At 43.0% G+C, this 23,949-nt stretch overlaps 1 protein-coding gene and 1 non-coding gene across 2 annotated transcripts in view; both read left to right on the forward strand.

The window, feature by feature from the left end:
- GALNT2 (polypeptide N-acetylgalactosaminyltransferase 2) overlaps positions 1-9,762 on the forward strand; it is a 109,138-nt gene extending 99,376 nt beyond the window's left edge. The window contains exons 14-16 of the mRNA XM_030035548.2: positions 1,497-1,623; positions 5,432-5,551; positions 6,861-9,762. Coding sequence (XP_029891408.1) covers positions 1,497-1,623; positions 5,432-5,551; positions 6,861-7,016 — 403 coding nt within the window. The 3' untranslated portion in view covers positions 7,017-9,762. The remainder of the gene's footprint in view (positions 1-1,496; positions 1,624-5,431; positions 5,552-6,860) is intronic.
- Positions 9,763-14,877: 5,115 nt separating this feature from the next.
- TRNAG-UCC lies at positions 14,878-14,949 on the forward strand. The gene has a single exon. It is a non-coding gene; the product is annotated as a tRNA-Gly (tRNA).
- The last annotated feature ends 9,000 nt before the right edge of the window (positions 14,950-23,949 follow it).

Here is a 23,949-nt window from a genome sequence, read left to right on the forward strand (position 1 = left end):
GTCTCCTACACAAGCTGTTTGCTCGGAAGTACACTGTTCTGCATCCTGTTGTCATCCCTTTAAAGCTTTTGCCTTCGCCTAAGCACGTGCCTAGTAGGGTGAGGAGACTGAATCTCAGTACAGTACAAGGAATGGGAGTCAGCAGACAAGAGGGCCTTCTATGTTTGGCAGACAAGGGTAGATGCCTAAGACTCTAAAGAAGCTGAGTCTTCTGCTCGTTCTGTCTTTTGTTCTCTGTCACTACATTATCACTAACTTTTGGGGGAGGGGATGAGAAGAGGGAAATGAGGGGTAACCTTGCTAACAGCTTCTGTAACATGAAGGCATCCTAACTAACAAAAAATCCTTGAAGAGAAACACTTTTTTTGAAAGGATAAAAAGGGTTTTTTTCAGTAACCTGTTAATAAGTATGTCTGTCAGATCTGAGTCTATAAACTAGTTTGTCTGCTGTCAACCTAATATTGGTAGTGTAACGGTAAGATACTGTGTGGCTTATAGGAATGCTTGGTTTTTATCCTGGGGGCACTTCATGTCAGTAGAGTCAGGTAACTACTAGTGGCGTACAGGCTTGGAATGCAAAAGCACCAGCCATTACAGCCCTAGTGAAACATGTACAGAACCACATGTGCTAAAGAGTCTCATAAACCAGGATGATGCTGAGGAAGTAAGTTACTCTTTATTTTCTCTTGTAAGTGCCAGAGGATATTTATTTTTGTTTAATTTGTCAGAAGAAAAACCATCATGCAAGCTCTCCTGGAAAATGTGCTACCATAAGCTTTACTTAAGTGTAATGTCATCTTGCTCTGTGTTGTCTCTTGTGCTCATTCTGCTGGGTTGAATTATTATACTCATATTACAGTCTGAAGTTTTAAAAGGAGCTAATGTGCCCTTACTTTACTGTTTGACATGAACTCATGGACTCTACCCCACAACTGTACTTTGGTGAATGGGTTTGCATGGGTATTTCCATACTGTAGGAGTGCAGTTCATGTGCAACCGTTAGAAAATGGGTATCAGCAAAACATTGGGGTTTTTTTTGGTTTTTTGTTTGTTTTAAATTCCTAACCCCTTTTCTAACACTTCAGTAAAAACAGTCTGGGAAAAATGTAGAATGTCATATTTCTGCCACAAGCTAGCTTGGCTGAAAAAACAAGAGGGCTTGATGACCTTTACTGATAGCATTAAGCTTGAGTGATCTTAAATGATGATGTTAAGTCATCTTTAATTTGCTTTTTGTGCTGAGTTTGTACGTTCATCCTCATTCTCTGGTACAAGTCTTTTTGTATCCTGTCCTAAACTTGCAAGTTTACTCATGTTTGATCAGTTCATGATCAGATAATTGCCTTCCCCCCCTCAGAAAATGATTGAGATTTCCAGCTAGCAGTCATCACTTGTCTTTAACCTGTCATCTTAAAAATACTCTGAGTAAAGACAAGAAGTTAAAAAAAAAAAATTAAAGAAACTGAATTAAGCAGCTATTTCTGGTTTTATTTTAGGGTACCTGATCATCAAGATATAGCTTTTGGGGCTTTGCAGCAGGGTACCAATTGCCTTGACACTTTGGGCCATTTTGCAGATGGTGTTGTTGGAGTTTATGAATGTCATAATGCCGGGGGAAACCAGGTCTGTATGCCATTAATTTTTTTTCCACAGTATGTAATCTTTAAAAAAAGAAAAAAAAAAAAAAAAAAGAGAGAAAGAAAAAAAGTGAAACTTTTTAACTCAAGCAGGTACTGTGTACTGGTGATAGGAAGGTGAACCCAAATCAGCAGATCAGTTGTTATAACAGATTGGCTAAATAACTTCTCTCTCAAATATAATTTGCATTTTCAGGATTAGAATCTGAGCCCAAAGATTCATTCAGTGTGCATCAAATTATCCCCTTCCTTTGTCTCTATTAATATTTGCCTTTACACTGGAGGCCACTAACTTCCTTCCCAGGGGTTTTATACTTGTATAGAAAGCTTTTTTTCAATTAATTGGTGTGTTTCAATTTTTAGGGGGGATTTTTACTTGACAAAAGATTTGGGTTGTATTAAGTATAAGGCCTACAAAGGTCAGCAAAACAGAAGAATGCTTTACTGTGATGCCCTATTAGTCATTTCCAATTCGTGCTAGCGGGGTATAAAAAAAACTGTCTTAAATCTGCATTTGGCTTTTCTAGAAAACAGAGGTGCCTAAATGTCATATCCTGTTCACTCACAGTAAAGGGAGTGTTTCAACAAATCCTTTTAATCCTACTCTTAAACTAATTGCAAATGTGTCAAATCTGTAAATGAGAGCATTAATTATTTCACAGAATCTATTTATGCAGTTGTGACTTAGTTGTCGTTGACAAAATATATGCATACGTGCTCACTGTTTTGTGTGCTGCTTTATCACTTAATTCTTTTCAGAATCAACCTGACTAGAAATCCAATGTAAGATTAATACTTCAAGTACATCTGTTAAAATAGAAGGCTGACCAATTGCAAATCTACTGTTGAATGAGTATCAGAATTTTGCTTGCTCTGATTTAAATTGGAAGGGGAAAACCCTAAAATCGGACGAAGCCTAAGATAAAGAAGTTATTTCCTGGAAGATGTATCGTATGATGGCAATGCATTCAAATCAACACATCTGAGATATGCCTCTTTTCCCTACCATTAAAGAGAATGTATCTGGGGAGGCTTTTTCTATTACCTTTATGAAAGTACACTCATCTTTTCCGAACACCACAGTGTTTTTTAGGAGGAACGGTGGATGTGTCAGAATTGCCTTGGTGCAGAAATATTGGAAGTTTCTGGTCATGTTGTGTATTCTCTATAGATAAACAAAATTATCTTCTTCTTTTAAACTCCCTTCCCCTGAATCTGACCCTCTTTTCTGTGTAGCTGCTTCTGTGAAGCTGGCCTTGACAAACCAATATACACTTGCTATGAACAGGTCCCTGTGAGAGGACGTTCAGACAGATTAAGAGGCAGAACAGGTCAAAACCAGGTTTTAAGTCCAAGCAGAAGTTGTATTGGATTGGAGGGAATGAACAGCATGGGAGAAGAGGGATAGGGAATAAACCAGAGTCTTTAGATCTGGACTATGTTTTTTGCACCTATTCTTATCAAGAGAGTTTGCAGGGGGTTGGGATTAAGACTACTCAGATACTGTAGGCTGTGGAGACCTTTTCCTGTAATTTGAAGAGCGTACTCTGACTTGTGTTCAACACAAAATGCAAAATTTAAGTCAAAATGGGATTTCTGCATGCCTCTGCCCCCCGCCCAGGTTGGTAGACTTCAGTGATTCAAAAAGTAGATGTGTACCTCTAAAGGGCTGAAGAAATTGTGGTGTATTTGACAACTGTGTACAAATATGTAGGGTTATGATAAGGAGCTAAAGGTAAAACAAAACGCATCTAGGTGCAAGGGGAAGATTTCAGGTTAGTGGTGTTATATTAACTTTATATTTGATTTGACACAGGTTTTTTCAGATGTCCTGATTTTCAAATTGTTACATAGAGCTATCTGATTTCCAGCCTGTGCCCTGAGCACATACACTGCTTGCAATTTTTCTTCTCTTCTGGTGTAGCGGAAATTGCTTAATCTTATCTTCATTATAGCTAGTCATAGTTCCTGATCACTGGAGGAAAGTAGCTATGCACTGTTTCGTACCATGAAGGGCCATCACATAGATGTCTCCAGCAGCAGAGCTTGGAGCTTTTGTGAAGCAGTACCTTTGGCTTTTAAATGTATTAATTTCTTGCAGGATTTCTGTTGTGTCTGGGGCTCTTACAGCCTTTTGATGGAAGGGTGAAGATGCATAAAGCAGTATTTTCAAGGCTTTAACTTTCTCTGACTGCAGGATCCTCAAACACAAGTTTTACCACTTCCCTGGTAGTATTTTCAGCTGTCACTATTCAGTATAAATCTTAAAAGGGGGCCATCTGTTTCAGGGGCATTTGTGATTCCTGGTAAGCTCTGAAAATAACTTGCTTAATTCCTTAAGTTGCTAAAAGTGACTATTAATGATTCTTGTTGACATCTTATGAACTGGACAGAACTGAGAGGCAAGTAATTTTGCTGTCATCTGAGATTAACATTTTAAGAGTGAAAGGAAAAGTGTTCACCTTAAGGGTTTGGGATGCAAATAAAGGGATACACAGTTTTCCTGTCTTTGCTTTGTTTTGCATAGTTGTCATTATTCTAGTACTTGCATAATATGGTACCCATCTAATGGCTTGCTACCTGTACGATGGTGATTACTTGTAATCACGTGGGTTAGAAGTTCAGATTGTTTCCTGGGCATCTGTTCTCAAAGGAATTTAATCATTGTTAAATCTGCTGAGTTTAAAAGTGATTATGCAAGCCAAAAATTCAGTTATGGTATCAGAAAATAAGTAAAAATAAAAAATAAAAAAAAAGGGATGAGATTAGTCATTTAATTTCTTTCTGAAACACTGATTGCTTGCAAAATAACAGGCTTGGCCCTGTATATTTAGGGGATTGTATTATACAACTCTGAATCCTCTTTAGTTGCTGGAGAAAAGCTAATCGTGCCATTTTAAGTAGCGACAAGCATGATTTGGATAATTAGCGTGGCTTTAGTCAATAGATCAGCTTCTTTCCTCAAAGGGTAATTAAACAAATGAAGACCAATCTGGATCCTGGAGACCAAACTCTGGGGAGAAAGGCCTGGAGAGAGTCTGAACATCAGCGCAAGATCAGACCCTCCGTAGAAGGATGCTGAGATCAAACAAGCTGGGCGACAGTATATACAGAACAGCTTTTCTTTGCTCTCTATTTAAGAGTTGCATCTTTAAATGCATTTAAAGGAAATTCTGTTGTACATCTGCCTTGGATAGGAAGTAATGTTTTCCCTCTACCCTTGAGTTTGGCCCTCTTGTGTATTGCTTTCTGGTGGTCTCTGTCGTATTAAGAACTACTGTTTCCTCACTGTGGTACATATGCTTTGTTTAGTGTGTGGGTAGGGTGGCCAGTGACATTGCAGACCAAGCTTTTAGGGTTTATATATATCATTATACATATTCTTTACATATATAAATCTCTCCTACAAAGAAGATATGGGGGGGTGTAATACACAAACATACAGAGAGAGAGAGAGGGGTAGATAAAAATATAATTGGACAAATATTTGGACAAATACTTGGAACCTGAGGACCTATGTGACTGCCTGCTGTACTTGTGTGAAGCCAGCAGAGGGAGCAAAGAGGCAGCCCAGCCCTGAGCTGACCTGGGGATACTGAAGCAATTGGAATTACTGTATTTGAAAAGGACCTTTTTTCCTCTCCTACTCTGTGGGAAGCAATTAACTGTTCTAATGTGCATACATAGCTGTTTACAGGATTTGAACCTGTGCTATATATGCAGAGATAGCATGTGCTCATTATGCATATGTTAATATATACAATTCTGTACACTTTTTTTTTTCCTTCCTTTAGGAATGGGCCTTAACAAAGGACAAGTCGGTGAAACATATGGATTTGTGCCTTACTGTTGTGGACAGAGCACCTGGTTCACTAATAAAACTTCAGGGCTGTAGGGAAAATGACAGCAGACAGGTTAGTATGTCGTGAACGCACTCTGCAAACAGTGGGGAAAACAAGGGTTGTGAAAGAGAATGCAAGAACATGCACTGGTAATCATATCTTCTATCCATTCTACTCTTCACTCTGTCTCACTGTTGTGTGTGTGTGAGTAAAGTTAGGATGCATGACATCTGGGAAGAGCAGCAGGAATAAGCTTGTGTACTGAGCTTTTCTTTTCATAGGCCAGTGACAATCTTTTATGAACATCTAGAGGTTTTATCCCAACAGTGGCCTTATGTAAAGGTTTCACCCAGCAGCATTGATGTGTAACAGTCTTCAACTGCCATGTCTGTTTTCTAAAATAGAATATGTATTCCACAACGTATTTTTGAAAGGTCTTGTGCAGTGAAGTTTGAAGACTATGTAGTCTATGTCTCAGAAGAGCGTGGTTTGGCTTTCCTTTCTTCTTTTCAGCTGTGACCTGTTTATGACAGCACTAGACTCCTTCAATTCATTTTTATTAATGCAGCTTTGTAACTTCATCTATTTCCCACGCCTGAGGAAAATCACATTTGCAGAGTCATACCATCTTTTTGATCTTCAACTCTTTCTGCGAAGTCATCGGTTCTGATTGTCTGCCAGCTTTCTTCCTTCTGTATCTCAATTTTTGCAGACAGATAACTGAAATGCTCTTCCTTGATGAAGGAAGAATATTTTTGCCACTTTTCAGAAAAGAAAACTAAGGAAGCAAGATTTTCTTGATAAGGTTTAAAGGCACAATATGTTAGAAATACAACAGAAAAACTTTTTTTTTTTTTTAACATCCTGTATTTGGGATTTACTCTGTCCTTTGCATCACCTTGGGCAAAGAGCTTCTAACAGCACAGATTGACTGGTTGTCTTCTGTACAATTGAAAGGTGTCTGACAGATTTGTGGATTTCTGTAAAGTTGTCTTTAGTGATTGTGCTTCTTCTCTATGTTCAGAGTTGTAGTGTTATGTTCGATGGGTTTTGTGATTTTTATGTTTTTTCTTCAGACCAAAAGCTTCGTACAGGTAACATGGTGTGACAGTGTATTTGAGAAGGGCTGAAGTAGAGGAAAATTATCTGGTGTGTTCTGTATCTATTGCAGTGTGTTAGCTGAATGAATTGTTGTTTTGGCAAGGCTTGCCATAACTTACAGACTCTTATTCAAGGATCATCTAAACTGCGTACTCTTGCTGCAGTTTTCACAGCTTTCCCAAGCACAAGCCAGGGAAGCTTATGAAGACTTCAAAGGACAGGATGTAGAACTTATCCTTTTCCTGCTTTTCCAGCTCAATAACTGTATTTTCTCTTTCAGAAATGGGAACAAATTGAAAGCAATTCTAAACTGAGGCACGTTGGCAGCAACCTCTGTCTAGACAGCCGAAATGCCAAAAATGGTGGTCTCGCTGTTGAGATCTGCAGTCCTTCTTTGTCACAACAGTGGAAATTCACACTTAACCTGCAGCAGTAGAAGGACTTACAAGCAAAATGCTGGTTTGATTCATAGACGTTGGGCAAAGTTTTGATTGAATTACTGATGTATTTCTTAAAACTTTCCACGGAACTTATATACCTCAGTATTCCACCTTTATCTGAAAGTAGGAGAGTGCTGAAGCAGACACCAGGGATCCAGGGGACTTGGAGCACTGCAAAGATGTCACTGAACATGACTGCAGCACGATTCCTTCTTGCTGCGAAGACTTCAATGGTTCCTTTCTGTCTTCAGTTACGTACTTGCACAGCAGATAATTAACTCTAGGAACAACTGATGTATGATAAAAAAAGGATCTGAAGAAACACCTGTGGGGAAACAGGGTGTGGGAGGGAGGGTGGGAAAAATTACTAGGAGAAGGTAATTTGAAAACTCCATTTGCATAGAAATCATGGTTTGTCGTTTCCAGAAACAGAAGTGTCATTTTGAAGGTTTTTTTCTCCTGTGTGTACTTGGTAATTTGAATATGAACTTTTCTATGATGGACTCTAAATATAAATATATAAAAGTATATATATTGTCAGCTCCCAATGATTTATATCAGTTTTCATCATCCTATAATTATCAACGAAGTGATTGACATATGTATAACGAGAAATTGAATTGGAACGCTAGGAGAGTGAAACTTTATGAAGGTGCGGATTTTGTGCTGCTGAGTATGATGTCCGTGCTAACACTGGATGCTTTTGCTTTGCAAACTGGATCTACTTCTTAACACTTCACCCTCACTGGAGATCATGAAACTCAGGAGGAGAAAGAAAATAGCAGAATAAGCCAATGCATCTGCACAGATGATTGCTCGGATTGTTTATTCCAACTTGGAAATTCATTACATGTGCTCTGAATAACGTTAAACTTGTACTTGATATTTGTGTTGATAATTTCTGTAGTACTTTGTCTTTAAAATACTTCTTCCTTTGTTACAAAATTATATAAACAGTGCAGATCTTTCATGCAGCCAAGTGGGTTCAGCAGAGTTTTATTCTGGGCCCTAATGAGAAAAATTTCTTTGTCTCAAACTCCCCTTTTGAGTTGTAGAAATAAGATAGAATAGTAATGTCACTGTCAACAGCACAAGATCTGAATTTTAATTTGCAAGGATGAGCAGCTATGTAATATCTCTGAATTGCACTTGCTTAATTTATAGACCTACTACTGGGGAATTTTCTTCCATTTTGTTTTTTTAAATGGAGCTTTTGAATGGATTCAGGCTTGGCTCTGGGAATCAGCCTGGATACCAGCAGATCCTATGTGTTTTTAACCATAGAACCGGTGCATTTTGCAGCTTCAGTCCAGCTGATGTCATTTTTATATTAAAATATTACTGTCAAAGTTAACCCCAACTTTGACCTGTCCTTTCTTATGTTTGCATAGACTATATACTTTTTTTATTAAAAGCAAATGCTTCAATGAGCTTTTAAAATGAAAAGGAAAGGTAAATAAGTACTAATAAGCAAGACAGCATTGACAAAAATTAGTGCAGACATGCAGTGCCAGGAAGTGGTTTTAGTAAGATGATGGATCTCGGAAAAATGTAAGGGTTGATCCTAAAGAGATGAAAAACATCTGGTGTACTGTAGTATGCTGGTACAGTTCCCTTCTTTCTTTGTTCCTGGAAGTAAAGTGGTTCCCGATTTTTCAGTTTCCTCTGGCTGCATCTATATATTAGGTGTAGAGGTGGTATTCTTCTGGGCAAAATGGCTTTAACTGTGCCAGTAAGTGTGCCCATAAAATACCTTGTGTCTGAAGTTAGGACTTGCAAGTACCTGCATACCTTTTGGATGGGGGCATGAAATCCTGTTTCTCCCATCCATCATCTGACTTCTTTTCTGAATAATTAATCCCCCCCCACCCCCTTTCTTCACAATCCACTTTCTCCAAAACTTGCCTGTTTTAGAGGCCATACAGTGGATAAACTCTTTTTCAGCTTTTAGTCTCTCCCCATGTGTAGCCTTTTAACCTAGCTGAGAACTTGAAGAACGTGATTCATAAACATAGCAGTAGATTTCTTCATATTCTGGAAAAATAAATGCTGAAATACGGGCTCAGCAGCAAGTCAGGTTTTTTGAGGCTTTGAAAAACAGAATTTAAAAGTAAAAAAACCCAATGACTGAGCTTCTACCGTGGAGGTATTTCCATTTGCAACTTTGATCATAGTAAGGGTAGTACTAACTGAAATCAGCAGTTGCAACTCTGAATATTGACCTGCTGCTTATCTCTGAATCAGAATTGCTAGTAAAAAAAAAAAATCCATATTCCACCTCTTAAGTCTTTAATGTCAACTGCTATCATAGAAAGTAGGAATATTGTCAGTAATTCCCCATGGATGCTGTGCATAGGGGTTTTAATCTAGGAGCTGTATGTCTCTTTTCTTTGGGAGAACAAAGTGGTATCCTTTTGTTATGTTTACATGACAGCGTGCCAAAGTTACTTACTGTGATTTTAGGGGGTTTTAATGTTGATGAAATTCGCCCATTTGAAAGATTAATTAAGAGCCCTCGAAGCAAATTGTGATGGAGTCTCCTGAGAACTTTTCTTACCGTCTTCAGAGCAAGAATGGTGATATTGTTTGTTTTGCAGATTTTCAAAACATAGTTTGGAAACTGTTTTTTCAGTTGGTTTGAAAAGTCTGCTGTACAGAGCTTGTACTTTGTTCATTTTATAGATGGAAACCATCCTTGAAAAATTGTTTAACTTAAATAAAGAAGAATGCTTTATAGATAAATGCGTGGTGGTTAATATAACTGAGTAAACCCAAGAAGTCTGCCTGGAGCTTGTAGACTGAAGTAGTTTTCAAATGCTGCAGTTCACTTGGCTGTTTCATAAAGTTCCTCTTCTAAAAGTGTGTATATGTGGGTGTATATTTGCATCCATAAAAAGAGAATTTGTTTGTATTTAAATTAATATAACTTTGAGGAAATTGTCATATTTTAGAAGCTGCTTTACATGGAGGAGTGAGTTAACACTGACTGTAGTCACCTGAAAATACGCTGTTAAGGCACTCCCCCCTCCTGCCCCGTTAGGTCTAATCTTCTCAAGACTTCCACTGTCCCTCTCTTTGCTGCCCAAAACCGCTATGCCAGGCAGGACAGGGCCTCCTGCAGCCGGCAGGATGATTGCAGCAGCAGCTCTCGTAGCTGACTGGGGTGCCTGCCCTCATCTGCAGCGTTGTCTTTCTGCTCTCTGTTGTGCAGGGTTGTAATTCAGATGTCTGGGGTGCGCTTGCAGCTAGATCTTCAATACGCCATATTTAAAAAAAAAAAAAAAAAAAAAGACTTTTTTTTTTTTTTTAAAGAAAGGTATTTTTGAGGGCAAATACTTCACAGGTCTAGTTTAGAAAGTTTGCAAATGAGCTTGCACTGGCAGAGTTGGGGAGGGACCAAATCCTCCACGGTAGGTGACGGAGAGCTGTGCAAGGGTGAGATTCTCCTGCTGCTGTAAGAGTAAGTGGGGCTGCAGCTGGGGCACGGGGCTCCATGATGGCATCGCCTTGGTGGAGGTGGGCTGTGAGCCAAACGGGTAGGGGATGGTATGATGCTCTCTGGGAGGGTAAATGGGAAGCAGGAGAATGAATGAAGTAAAAAAAAAAAAAAAAAAATCTCATCTGTGATGTTTTGTCCGGCTTCCGAGATGCCTCAAGTCAGTTCTTGGGACACATCCTTCTTTTCCACCCTGTGGCATACAGGACTAGGATCCTTGCTCCTGGTCTAAAAAACGTAGCTTTACAGTTAGCCCCAAGGACATGATCAGCTAGCATAACCTGCAGAAGCATTTACAGGAAAGATTTAAACACTTCTACTCTTTTAGTTGTACTGACAGGAAGATTTTTACCTATCACGCTGTAGGAAAGGAGAGTTCTTGGGTGCGAACTTACTCTCCCTGTGTGCCAGAAGTCAGTGGCTAGTTGTCACCTTTCAAAAGTCTAAATTAAGTCAAGCAAATAGATCTTTTATACTTACGGTTGGCAAAAATAAGAAGGCCCTGTCAAACTCCAGTAAACAAAAGAAACAACCTTGTATTTGCAGATTCTATCTGAGAACTCAAATGAGGATTCTCCATCTTAAATGCCCTTTGACACCTGTGAGCTGACAGGTAATACTAAAAGATGATTACAACAGGCTTCTGGCAGTAGAAGCTTTTAATCTAATCCAATGTTAAATGTAGAAGTCTGTCTCTTACGTTTCTGCCTAGAGTCTTACACATTTTCTGTGCGTATGGTTCTCAAACTTCTAAGTATCAGGACTGAATGAACCTTCCAGCAAATTTTGCATTACTTCTGACCAGAACTCTGTTTCCTTTGCCTTATACCCAAACATATATATGAAAACAGTTTCCTATTCGGTGTAATTCATTTTCTGGAATTTCAGGTCATGCTTTTTAGCCAGTTCCTATGCATGGATTTACTCTGCTTGCGGGTCACTGTGCATAAAACCAGATATGTTTATACCCTTCTATAAGGGAATGTTGAACCTTTCCTCATTGTGGATTAACAAAAGTATATTTTAAATCCTGAATTTTCAAGAAGATGTCTGTGTGCGTTTGGAAAGGAAGCTGAATATTGGGAGAGATTAAAAGGCTGTAACCTGCTTGAGGTAAGGTCTGTTGTCTTGCTTAAAGTGGGTCCTGTAGAGCATTGTCCAGTTCCTGTCTGGGGTGTTACTGCCATAACCTTAGTTATTTTAAAATGTTATATTTTTGTATACAAATGCCAACATCTATTTTGGCTTACTCTAGATGTATATTTAAATGTAGATACTCTATAAAATTTATGCAGTCCTGAGTTGCATGCGTGCATCACCTGTGTCCTCATTCAGCCTGAAACACAATGAATAATTTCATAGCAATAACTTGTTACAGAACACTCTAGCAAGAGGCTTGTTCCTGTACAGAATGATTTCAAATGAATAGAAACCACTGAAAAAAATAGTCTGGGATAATAAGCCATGATTACAGAATGAGCACGAATGTCAGGGTTGCATCTTTTGTTAGACTGCACATTTTATTTACAGATTAACTTCCAGTAGCTATTTTAAGATCTGCTAGTAATCAAGCTTAAAAATTGGGAATAAAGTCGGTCCACAGATGTTCTCTCTGTACAGCCCTCCAAGAGGCTGTCTGAATGGGTGCAAAATACCCTTTTGATTTGATTTCTTGCAGCACAGCAGCATGTTGTTGCTCTGTATGCAGGAAGAGGGACCTGTTTGATTTCGAGTCCCTATTTCTACCCAGCAGATGTTTTTAATCCAAGGATTTGGGGTTTTTTTTTGTTTTTTACTTTTTGTGTGGGTTTTTTTTTAATTAAAAAGGTTCTGGAAGTAGCAAATAGCTATGTTTTCTGCCATATCTGTATTAATTAAACCTCAGCTTTGGTAATCTGGGCATTATGGTAAAAAGGGAGTTAGAAAACGACTACCAAGAGTCTGTTCTCTGGTTGCGTGGTGAGCACCACTTCTGCAGAACGCTTTTCTCTCAACTTTTGTGCTACCCTTCTTCCTGTCCAGCAAGTTGTTTCTGAAGTGGACGTGAGGTGGATTCCTACGTGGCAGCTCCATCCTCAGCCGAGCCAGCCTATTTGTTGCTGCCGAGGGGGAGAGGGATGCTGATCCTGCCTCTGCTCCCTTGTGCTTGCCCCTTCCACGAGACAACTAAGTGAATAAAGCAGCAGGACAAGATTAACTTTATTTTTTTTTTCTCTCTATCTTGGAGAGTTGAGTTGGCCTTTTGCAGGGTCTAGAGAGCTGGAGTTGGCACAAAGTGGCAGGGTTTCATAACCAGAAGCAGGCAAGTGAGGAAGATGTTGAATTTTTCCCCCTCCCCAGCACCAGTAAAACATAAAAGCAGCTTGTCTGTCCTGTGGAGCAGTGGGACCTGGCATCTGCTCAAGGTATTGCTCTTCACGGTGAGACTTTGGATACAGTTTTGCCACTGTCCTATGCTGATCTGTGAACTAGAAGCAGTTAAAAGGAGCATTAGGAATGCCTTGTGGCGAGCCAGCGTGCGGTGTAAGGAAGGTTGGCAAAAAAAACCAACCCCATGGAAAGAGTGTTGTTACTTTCAGTAGGTGAAAGCCATTCGAGCTTGGCTTAACTAGACTGTAAAATCAAACCTCTTGTTTTCATGAGAGCGCCTGAGCTCAGGGATGTTCTATTTTGCTTTCCAGCTGAGATGCCTTTAATAAGAAGAATTATTATTATTACTTAGACCAAAACAGCCTTATTGCTGATATCTGAGTCTTAAGCCAGCAGTTCGTGGAGTGGCAAGAGAGGAGGAAGAGGGAGCGAGAGAGAGAAAAAACTTTTTTAAGTTGCATCAAGGTGTTGGTTTCAACATCAAGCTAATATTTGATAGGGACTTTCCTACTTGGAAACTTTGCTTTAGATGATCTTGAGAAAGAAAATGCTCCATCTTGCGCACAGTTTGTGTTTTGTGTGGCATGGTGCAAACCATACCGGCTCTCTGTCGGCTGGCTTCAGAATTGTATGAAGGCATTGCTTTTACTTTTCCTGTTGTACAAGTTATTTGAGAGAGGGTGGCATCTTTAGGTTACTGGTGAGGGTCAGGGCTTCTGTCACAGGAGCTACAAAAGATGACACGCTTACTGGTATCCTGAGGTCTGGGTAGAAAAGATGAAAAAAAGTGAAGCGGACATGGTTTAGTGGGCATGGTGGTGTTGGGTTGGCGCTTGGACTCTATGATCTTAAAGGTCTTTTCCAACCTAAACGATTCTATGATTCTATGGAAGAGAAAGAAGTGCTAAGTGAGAGGGTGTGGAGAAGCAGCTTCAGAGCTGCAGCTTAGAATGTATTTCAATGTTAGTAAATTCATAGTTTAAGGTGAAATGAGATCTAGCTGTGCTGTGCTCTACAGCTTAAGCTGTGACATCTTCGACAGTGATACCTGTACCAAGTCCTCAGCTTCTGTTTGGATGCGACCTCTGACAAGAGCATTCAATTCAGATGTAAAGGACTGGATACAATTTTCAAAAGTGTTTAGGACAGTCAGTTTTTAAAAATAAAATTTAGGCAGTTAAACATCTTGGGAAATCGATGAATTTGAGAATTAGGAAATCTTATTCTTCAGCTGATCTAATTCTCTTCTTGTCAGCTATTCTAAGTTTGTTTTAATGAGTAATTGGTTCCAGGCTGAATGTCTAACTTCAACTCCCAGCCGTTTTGTCTGCTAGTTAAGTTTCATTCCTCAAAATATTCTTTGTGTCAGAGCTTCTGGAGTCTGATTCTGTCATCCCTTAACTTTTCCTCTTACAGACTGAACCTCTTAAACTAGCCGAGAAGCAGGTTTTTCAGACCATCCGTTGCTACAGCTGTCCCCTGAGCTGTCCTCAGTGCAGAGCAGTGCTTGCAGGCTGCTGATCCAAACCAATACTCTTGAGGGTCTGTCAGTTTGCTCAGGGAACATCCCCAAAATTGGTTGTCTGCCTGGGATCTCTGACCTGTTGTGATTCCCATTTTTCAGAAAAGGATTATGTGCCCGAATACATCAAAGTATTCACCCAGCATGCTGGTAAATCTTATGAGACGTGGGGAAAATGGAATAAGCGAGGCAGACATAGCTCAACTACAAGCCGAGCGGCACAGAGCAGATGCCATGGCCGACTTTCTTTCCCTGTTAATTTGAAGCCTTTTTTCAGCAAGGAGCGGGAATTGTCTTGCTCCATCTGATTCGAGCTGAAAAGGCACGGTGACTGTACAAGAAGAGGTTAAATGGTGAACAGTAAGGAGAATACGGATAGGGAGTTAACTCTTGGGTGTTCTTTACAAACAGTGAATGAGAAGGCAAAAAAGGGTGTTTTCAGGTACCAAGTTTAAGACAAAAAGTACCTGCGTTGGTGGTATAGTGGTGAGCATAGCTGCCTTCCAAGCAGTTGACCCGGGTTCGATTCCCGGCCAACGCACCACGAGCAAAACAGACTCAGCTTGGGGAAAATTTGCTCAATTTATTGCCAATCAACCAGAGCAGGGTAATGAGAAATAAAACCAAATCTCAGAACACCTTCCCTCCACCCCTCCTTTCTTCCCGGGCACAGCTTCACTCCCGGATTCTCTACCAACCCCACCCCCAGCGGCACAGGGGGACGGGGAAATGGGGTTTACGGCCAGGCCAGTTCATCACAATGTTATTTTCTGCTGCTTCTCCAACGTGGGTCCTTCCCACGGGCTGCAGTTCTTCATGAACTGCTCCAGCGGGGGTCCCTTCCACGGGCTGCAGTCCTTCAGGCACAGACTGCTCCAGCGTGGGTCCCCCGCGGGGTCACAACTCCTGCCAGAAAACCTGCTCCGTGGGCTCTTCTCTCCAGAGATCTGCAGGTCCTGCCAAGAGCCTGCTCCAGCGCGGGCTTCCCACGGGGTCACAGCCTCCTTCGGGAACCCACCTGCTCCGGCGTGGGGTCCTCCCCGGGCTGCAGGTGGATATCTGCTCCACCGTGGACCTCCCTGGACTGCAGGGGGACAGCCTGCCTCACCATGGTCTTTCTCACGGGCTGCAGGGGAATCTCTGCTCCGGCGCCTGGAGCATCTCCTCCCCCTCCTTCTGCACTGACCTGGGGGTCTGCAGGGTTGTTTCTCTTACATGTTCTCACTCCGCTCTCTGGCTGCCGTTTCTGTGTGCCCTGCAACTTTTTTTCCTTCTTAAATATGTTATCATAGAGGCGCTACCACTATCGCTGATGGGCTCAGCCTTGGCCAGCGGCAGGTCTGTCTTAGAGCCGGCTGGTATTGGCTCTGTCGGACACAGGGGAAGCTTCCAGCAGCTTCTCACAGAAGCCACCCCTGTAACACCACCACCACCCCCCCCCCCAAAACCTTGCCACACAAAGCCAATACAACACTGTTGAAAACGACTCCATGGATGTGAAAGCCCTTTCAGTGAAAAAAAGGGCTGTAAAACATGCAAACATCTCAAACGTGCACCTGGAAGTCTCTAGATCAGAGACTGATGGGAGCTTGAAGGGCTGGTGGAGGAAATATTACTTGGTGTTAATCTCATTCCATTGAGCTTTCCTTAGGCATTTGGCTACTGGGTTACCTCGTCCTTTGGTCCGTGTTGGCTAACAGTTTCCAGCTGAAGTGCCCTGGGTAGCTCATACCTGAGGCTGGACAAGCAGGGGGATGCAGAGAGCATCTTGGAGAACAGCAGGCTCGGTAAGCAACGGTGCATCGCCAGGAACGTGCGAGGCCGAGGTGCCGACTGAGCGCACCCAGAAGTGATTACCAAGCAGCTGATATTTCATTTGCTGGGTGGAGAGTCCCATCTCCAGCTCTCGTTTCAAATTACCTTTCTTTGCTACAGCTTACTTACAAAGTGGTCTCCTTAACCTCTTGCATAAAATGTGAGAAGGTTTTTGGTTGATTTTGATATTATAATGGCAAATGGCTGCAGAAAGTATTTAAATTTCAGACTTTCACCTCGAAAGATGAAACATGAAAAAATGAGCCTGGGAAAGATCAGGAAATTAATTTTGTATTTTATTGTGAATAGCAGAAGTCTAGTGCCTTCAGGGATCAAATTCCACATGCCATTTTAAGACTTTCCTTCCTATCCAAAACTGCTACAGGTATAAACCCATAAGAGTCGGCATTCTCGATAGCCTCTTAGGTAGAAGATGGCATCTTTGACATTCTGGGGTCTCTTCATTGCACAGTCCCTAAGGACAGTCTTTGAGAGCTTCTGAAGAAAACTAGTTTTTATAGACTTCTGAAAATATGCCATGGGATTTTCCATTAGCCTGGATGCAATGATCTCTGTGCTGCATTTGAATTTAGACCTTTATTAGCAGTGCTTGGAGAAAGGCTTGTATGAGCTTCTGAATATCCTCACCAGGTGCGAAGGGGGTCCTGGTTCACGATGGGGCACCCTGGGCTCCATTGCTAGAGAAATGATGACGAAAAGGGGAAATGGCTTTTGGAATCTGGGAACTCCTGCACGATGGTGGGGCAGGTTCCCACCAATCCCGTGTTTGTTGGTGCCAGTACTGTACTTTTGTGATCCATTTCATATGGATGAAAACAAGTGCTGGCAACAAAGCTGAAGGCATGCAAGGCCCATTGAGTGACTTTCTAGAAAGATTTAAAAAAAAAAAAAAAAAAAAAAAAAGCATTCACTTTAACATTGAGATGAAAAGGAATATCTTATTTAGACCTGGCCAAATAAAAGGTCATTTCATGGGGGACACAAAGGGTAGGCCCAAATCCATGTGAGTGGAACATGACCTCTTAGCCTGCTCGCTCTGTTCTGGCTTTGCCTGGATATTTGCATCGGAGGCGGCATTCACGTTGGCGTCGCTCCCTGCATCTACAAAGGCTGGAGCAAGAGTAGCCACAAACGTGTGTTGAGCATGTTGTTGAGCTGGGGTTGTAACGCGTGAAGGGCTCCGTTAGCGAGCTGATGCTTTCTGTTTTGTCAGGGGCTGCCTTTCAGGGCAGGGGAGGTTACCACACGCCGCTCGCAGGAAAAATCTGGGGGGATTGTACGTACAAAGGAGGCTGAGCGTAAGCTATCCACAGAGCAAATGCTTGTCTGTCTGCTTCTCTGTATGGTACGGTTATTTCTGTGTTCACCTATACATACCAGCCCACTGCTTTATTTTTTTTCTGTGGGAAGTGGCCTTCCCTTTCCCGGCAGAGGAGCTCCTGCTTGCCCGGCTTCCCTCGTGGGGAGGGCTCGAGCCGTGCGTCCTGCCGGCAGCTCCGTTTTCTTTGCCCGGCTGCCCTGGAGCACAAGTTTCCTTAGGAAAGCCAGAGATGGCAGCAAGACAAGTTTCCTGCTGGTTCCCTTGTTCCAGTTTCCTTCTTTTGGTAGAAGATAATTTGATTATTTTTTTTTTCTCGCTATTATCATGGGCTGCGAAGAACAGCTCTTAAATTAGCCCTGAGGAGGTGGAAAGGTAGAGAAAGCTCCCTGTGGGGAGTTTGGTCTGATGCATGTAATAAGCACAAGCTCCACCTGATTCGACTGATGAACCCTGTCATATGCGCAGCCCTCTCCTTAGTTTGTTTTTGTTGTTTTAATTAACTTTTGGCAGCCACGCTGAACACAAGTCCTGTGTCTTTTTCCAACCACTGCTGCAAAGTTCCAGCAAAGCTCTTTGGCCGTAGCTCAAGTCGGGAGGCTCGGGTCCATCCAGGGAGCATCCTGTGAAACTCAAGGCCTGAGCGAAGGTGCCAAAGGTCCAAAAACGTCCCTGCAGCATCGATGCACAAAGCAGAATTTTGGTCACCTGCCCAGGGAGCGGCGTGCTCTCCGCCGAGTGCCTCCATCACACAGCCCTGAGGTGCCGACAGGAGGGAAGGGCAACTTTTGAACCAGATTGTAAATCCCCTGGACTCTGAACAAGATGTTATGCTTTCTTTTCAATGAGGGAAGATGACTTTGTAACCACCCATTTTTAAGTAAATCTTAATTTTTAATTCTTAAAATTAATTCTTAAAAATATTTTTTTAAGAAGATAGAGCTGCTTATGTGTTCCCAGGTGCTTCAGCCTTTGCATAGGGTCCCAAACAACAGCAGCAACAGCAAATCTCATCCACTGCTGATTTTCATTAACCACATGAGAAACTAGGTTAAGCTTCCTCAGGCAATAAAATCCTGTAGGCTACTGCGAGGCTGTCACTGCTAGAGAGACTCTGTCAGCTGGGAACGGGCACTGCCATCTCGCAACAATGAACCTAACTGGGTTATAAATAACTCCTCATTGTTAGAAAAGAAACAGTGGAGAAAAAGAATTTCTTTTTCTGTTCTAGTTTTCTCCCTTTTTGGTAGCATCAAAGCGATTTGGGTATTTGCAGAGGCGGTCAGGACCAGCAGCAGTAAAACGGAGGAGGCAGCGGGTAGGGCGAGCGCAAGGAGAGCAGAGGAGGGAGCTGGTCTGGCGTATCGGGGGGTTAAACCCGAGGCACAGGCACGAGGTTGGGTTCCCACCTACGAGGCTGCAGGACGAGATTTCCAGCACCGCTGAGATTTGGGCTACAGCAGGGAAGCTCCCTTGCAGCCCAGTTTTGTTGGGTGCCTGGTCATCGATCCTGCAGGCCGCTCTGCTGGGAAGTAACCGGAGGAACGTTCATCCCGGTGCCTCGCAAGCTGTTCGCGATAACGTGGTTTACAGCTGGTCTGCTGAACCGCCCTGCCTCTGTAGACGTTTCCATTGACATTTGGTGGTGATGTTGTTGGACAAATCACAAGAAACAGATCATTCACGGTGGCGTCTGGGAACAAAAGTTCAGGAATCTCTTTTGCTTAGTGCGTGCGCCACAGAAAGCTGTCGCTGGCACCCACTGAGTCCACTCGAGTGTCTGCACTTGGTGCGTGCGTACTCGCCCCAGGCCTGGGTGAAGGTGGGCATATTTTATGCAATGTAAAAGCAGATTCTAAAATCACTGCAGTGTACAATGCCTTGGCATTGGCTGCTGCCATCCCAGGTAAGAGAGTGCTGCTGAATATGAATGATTTGTTTAAACTATCTGTTTATTGCATTGGCCAAGACCCCTGTAAGCAATACAGATGTTTAACAGCAGCTGGTCTGAGTCCTACTGAAGTCCCTCACAGATACCTCAGAGCTTCTCTGGTCCAGGGTCACAGGTACCAAGCTACTGGCTGCAGTAACAAATTCTCTTCATTAAAAGTGCTAGTATCTCTCTTATTAAAATAAGTTTATTAAACCTGACTTGCAGTATTTAATAGCACCGATTGCTCGGTCTGGCTGCAGACTGTGGGTCATCATCCGTGTTCGGTTTAGTAAGTACTTGACATTACCTGGTGTCTGAAAAGACAAACTGTGGAACCCTGCAGTGGCACTTTTGAAATTGCTTTTCTGAACAGAGCAGTGCTCTACCTGCTCTATGTTAATCATGGGACAGGAACAAAAAAAGGTGATTATTTGAAGACAAAAATGTTATGCTAAGCTAGTTGTTGGGACGCCTCTCTTCCAGCCAATCTCAGAAGCAGCTCTGTACCAGGTGGTAGTGGGTTGCTGGGCACAGAAATGGAGAGGACTGAAAAACCATGAATCAGAGAGATGACAAGAAGAGGAGCAGCAGGCACAAACTGGAGGAAAGCTGACAGGTACAGAATTACGTCTTTCTTTACAAGTGTTGGATGGGGACTTTCTTCTGTGGCTTTTTCAGTCCAAATGTTCAAGAGATACGTATGTACATTAATTCATGTATATGTCACTATCTCCAACAGTTTCAGTGTCAAAAGGCTTTGCAATACAGATAGACTAGTAGGCAATGAACTTTTCCAGTTCCTGAGAGTGATTTGCAATTTATTCTGGCATGGCTGGCTGCAGATGTTAATCTTATTCACACCAAGTTAAAGAAAAGTCTCTCCTCTTTCCCCCTTTCCCTCACAACTTTCACAACTTCCCATTTTTGTAGATTATTATTTGGCATCATTGTACCTGGCTGCTTGACAAGGTTCTCTCTTTTTTGCTTTTTTTTTTTTTTTTTTTTTTTTTTTTAAATTTTGTGTGTGTCCAGAAGAGATGGAAGTGGTTTGCTTTGCTGTTTCCCCAAAGGGTACGAGACAATGCTGCGATTTTAAACCCTGCCTTGTTGTTCTTGGGGACCCCGAATCTGGCAGATGGAATATCTAACCTTTCTTTTAAGGTCAAGACCCAGCCCCAAGGCATGGAAGTATGAAAAGGAGCATATTTTGGCTTGTCGCACCTTGGTGTGTTCACGTTGCTGTTGGTACCAGCCGCCTCCGGGTCGGGGGCGAGGGCTGCGGTGCGGTAGGTGAGCCTGTCTGCTCCGGGGAGGTTGTTCTCATCCATGTTTGTGGATGGCGAATTCCCCATGAACCTAAGAACCTGCTTTGCTGCTGCTCTTGCTTCTTGCATGAAGGAAGGATTTCAGGTTCCCAAGCAAAACCTGTAACGGAAAACAAATTCTGCAGGGAAAGGCAGAACAAAGGCTGGTAAAATACCTGAATCCTGTGTCGGTACCTCTGGCGATGTCAGTGCAGGCGTCCTGGGGAATCCCGTCCAAGCCCAGTGGGGACAGTAGAAGAGGGAGAGAGATCTCTGGCTCCTCAATTCTCATCACCTTTTTTTCTTCAACTCTTATTCCCAAAGACAAAACTGTGGCTGGCTGTGCATTTGACCTGTGCTGTAATCTAAGGAAACTGGAGCACGGAGACGTGTCTGAAGAGAGTTGAGATGGCTTTGCTTTGCAGGGGTCTGATGAGATGCCATTCATTACCATGTGTAAAGCGGTTTTTCAAGTCTCCGTGAAGGTGCCTTAGGAGTGCCTGTGCTTTGATTTAGTGACGGCTGGGGGTATCCTTCTCTGCAGTGTCTGTGACTTGGCACTTTTTCTCTCTGCTCCTCTCTGGGGACGGAGGGGCAAGTGGAACAGGATGTTAGAAAACACTGCAAAATGGAACGCTAAGTTTGGCTTAATTAAGAAAGACTATGTTGTTGGAATTATTAATTGCAAATTCTCTTGAGGCTAATTTCACGGGAGATTGAGTTACTGCAGGCCCTGGCCTGATCTGAATGGATGGCATTGTTTTAAATGGCAGTGTTGAGGTTACACGCGCGCGCGCATCTGTGTGTCTCTCAGTGTTAATCAGATCTAGGATTTCATAATTTCATAAATTCAATTCCTTGTTTTATTCAATTAGTGTGTTAAAGATGATTCGCACCGCTTCTCACAACTCTGATCACGTAGCCTTATTACACACAGCATTGGGTCTGGTCACGGCACATCCAGGGACGAGGGAGCAAAGTGACGTGCTGCTGGGGCTGGCCCTCCAACCACGACGGTGAACTCGGAGAAATTCTCATTTGGTTTTATGACACAGCTGAACACCTCGACCGGCGGGTGGCTGGTGTCACTGCAGGGGCTTGTAATCATCTCCTTATGTCCCTCCTGCCCCTGCGTGCCTGTGGAGTGATGTACGGAGTTGCCCGTGGGTGCTGCGCGTGGCTGCGTGCAGCTCGGGGAGCCCTGCCACCAGCCAGGCTGTGTTTGTGCCAGTCCATCACCCCGATGATGCACCCACACGTTTCCAGGCTCAGGCATTCGTTTGGGACGAGCCAGCCTCGGCTGTGTGCTGCAGGCAAGCACTGTGGTTTGATCGCTTCTTGATCTTGGATGTGATGTCTCGGAGTAGAAACCTGTGGGCTCCTCCCCAGCTACTCAGGGGTGACTGTTGTGGTGCAAAAAATACAAGGCAAAGCAGAAAAGGAACCTGTTTCTTGGAGGAGCTGATTGTGTGAAGGGTCCAGACTGTCCTTCAGACCAGCACAGTTAGGGTTGTTGTCCTGGTTTCAGTTGGGATAGAGTTAATTTTCTTCCTAGTAGCTGGTAGAGTGTTGTTTTGGATTTAGTATAAGAAGAATGCTGATAACACACTGATGGTTTCAGTTGTTGCCAAGCAGTGTTTAGACTAAAAGTCAAGGATTTTTCAGCTTCTCAAGCCCAGCCAGCAAGAAGGCTGGAGGGGCACAAGGAGTTGGGAGGGGACACAGCCAGGACAGCTGACCCAAACTGGCCAAAGGGGTATTCCATACCATGGGATGTCATGCCCAGAATATAAACTGGGGGGGTGGATCGCTGCTTGGGAACTAACTGGGCATTGGTCGGTGGGTGGTGAGCAATTGCATTGTGCATCACTTGTCTTGTATATTCCAATCCTTTTATTATTATTATTGTAATTTTATTGTCATCTTTATTATTTTCTTCCTTTCTGTCCTATTAAAATGTTCTTATCTCAACCCACAAGTTTCCCACCCTCTCCCTGATTCTCTTCCCCATCCCACTGGGTGGGGGAGAAGTGAGTGAGTGGCTGCAAGGTGCTTAGTTGCTGGCTGGGGTTAAACCAGGACAGTTGTCAATTCGGCTACCTACATGTTGAAAAGATTTCTGAGATCTTGGCTGTGTTGAACATGCCAGAACTTCCCGCCCTCCCCTTTTTTGATACTAGCTGAGCAACTTAAGATAAATAGTCACCTCCTAGAGACTGGGTCCATGGAGATATTAAATAGGTCAAGGGACTCGCTGCAGGTTGCTTCTCTTCATGTTTTATTTTCCCTGAAAATCTGGATTTTTCTCTGGACAACTTAGATGCAAACTAAATTTCTTCCTGTGGAAAACACAAGTTACTATGAAGAAACACCCTGAGCAAATTAGACTGAGATCGCACAGCAAGAGGTCAGTGTTGAGCCACACCAGCACATACCTGGAGGATGCTCTGCAGCCTGGTCCCCGGCGGACGGCTCTGCGGCCACAGGGCCATGAGGGACGCAGGCCCAAGGCATGGGGGACATCTTTACTGTGTTGTTGGCAAAGACCCACTCTAACCCCACTTATGTTTTCTCCTGCAAGGTTTCTGCTCCCTTTGTGGATTAAGGTTTAAACCAGGTCGTAGTAACTTGTCGACTCGGAGCTGTGAAACAGCCGTCATCCGGAGGTGATGCATGTCTGGTTTTGCCTGCAAATGCCACCTATTTGGCATGCAGGTCATGGTTTCGGTGGGTACCACTGGTGGCACAGACAAACCTTGCAAGGAAGAGTCAGAGCAGTGAGGACAAAGGGCCGGTACCGTTCAGCAGAGACAATCTCTGAGAGCTGGGACAGACGCCCGTGTCCTTCTGTCCACCCATCCCTGCCCTGAGATGGCTGGGAAGCATCGCTTGTGGGTGCCGGGGGGGCAGCAGTCCCCTTTCCTAGACCACATTGAAATGCTTTTTAAACTCAGTTCTTTCTAAAGAAAATGCTTTTGTACTCAATGGCTGGATAAAGACGTCAGGCTTTTGCCTCTAATGGTCTTAGAGCGAGAACCTGTAATTTCTCTAGCAGCATTTTCTCCATGTCCTTTCACCTACACACGCAGAGGACTACCAAGCATCTTCCCCAACCTATTCCAGAAAAGAACGAGACAGAAAAGCAACCGG

This window comes from Aquila chrysaetos, chromosome 13 (genome assembly GCF_900496995.4).
Source record: "Aquila chrysaetos chrysaetos chromosome 13, bAquChr1.4, whole genome shotgun sequence".
Lineage (NCBI taxonomy): Eukaryota > Metazoa > Chordata > Aves > Accipitriformes > Accipitridae > Aquila > Aquila chrysaetos.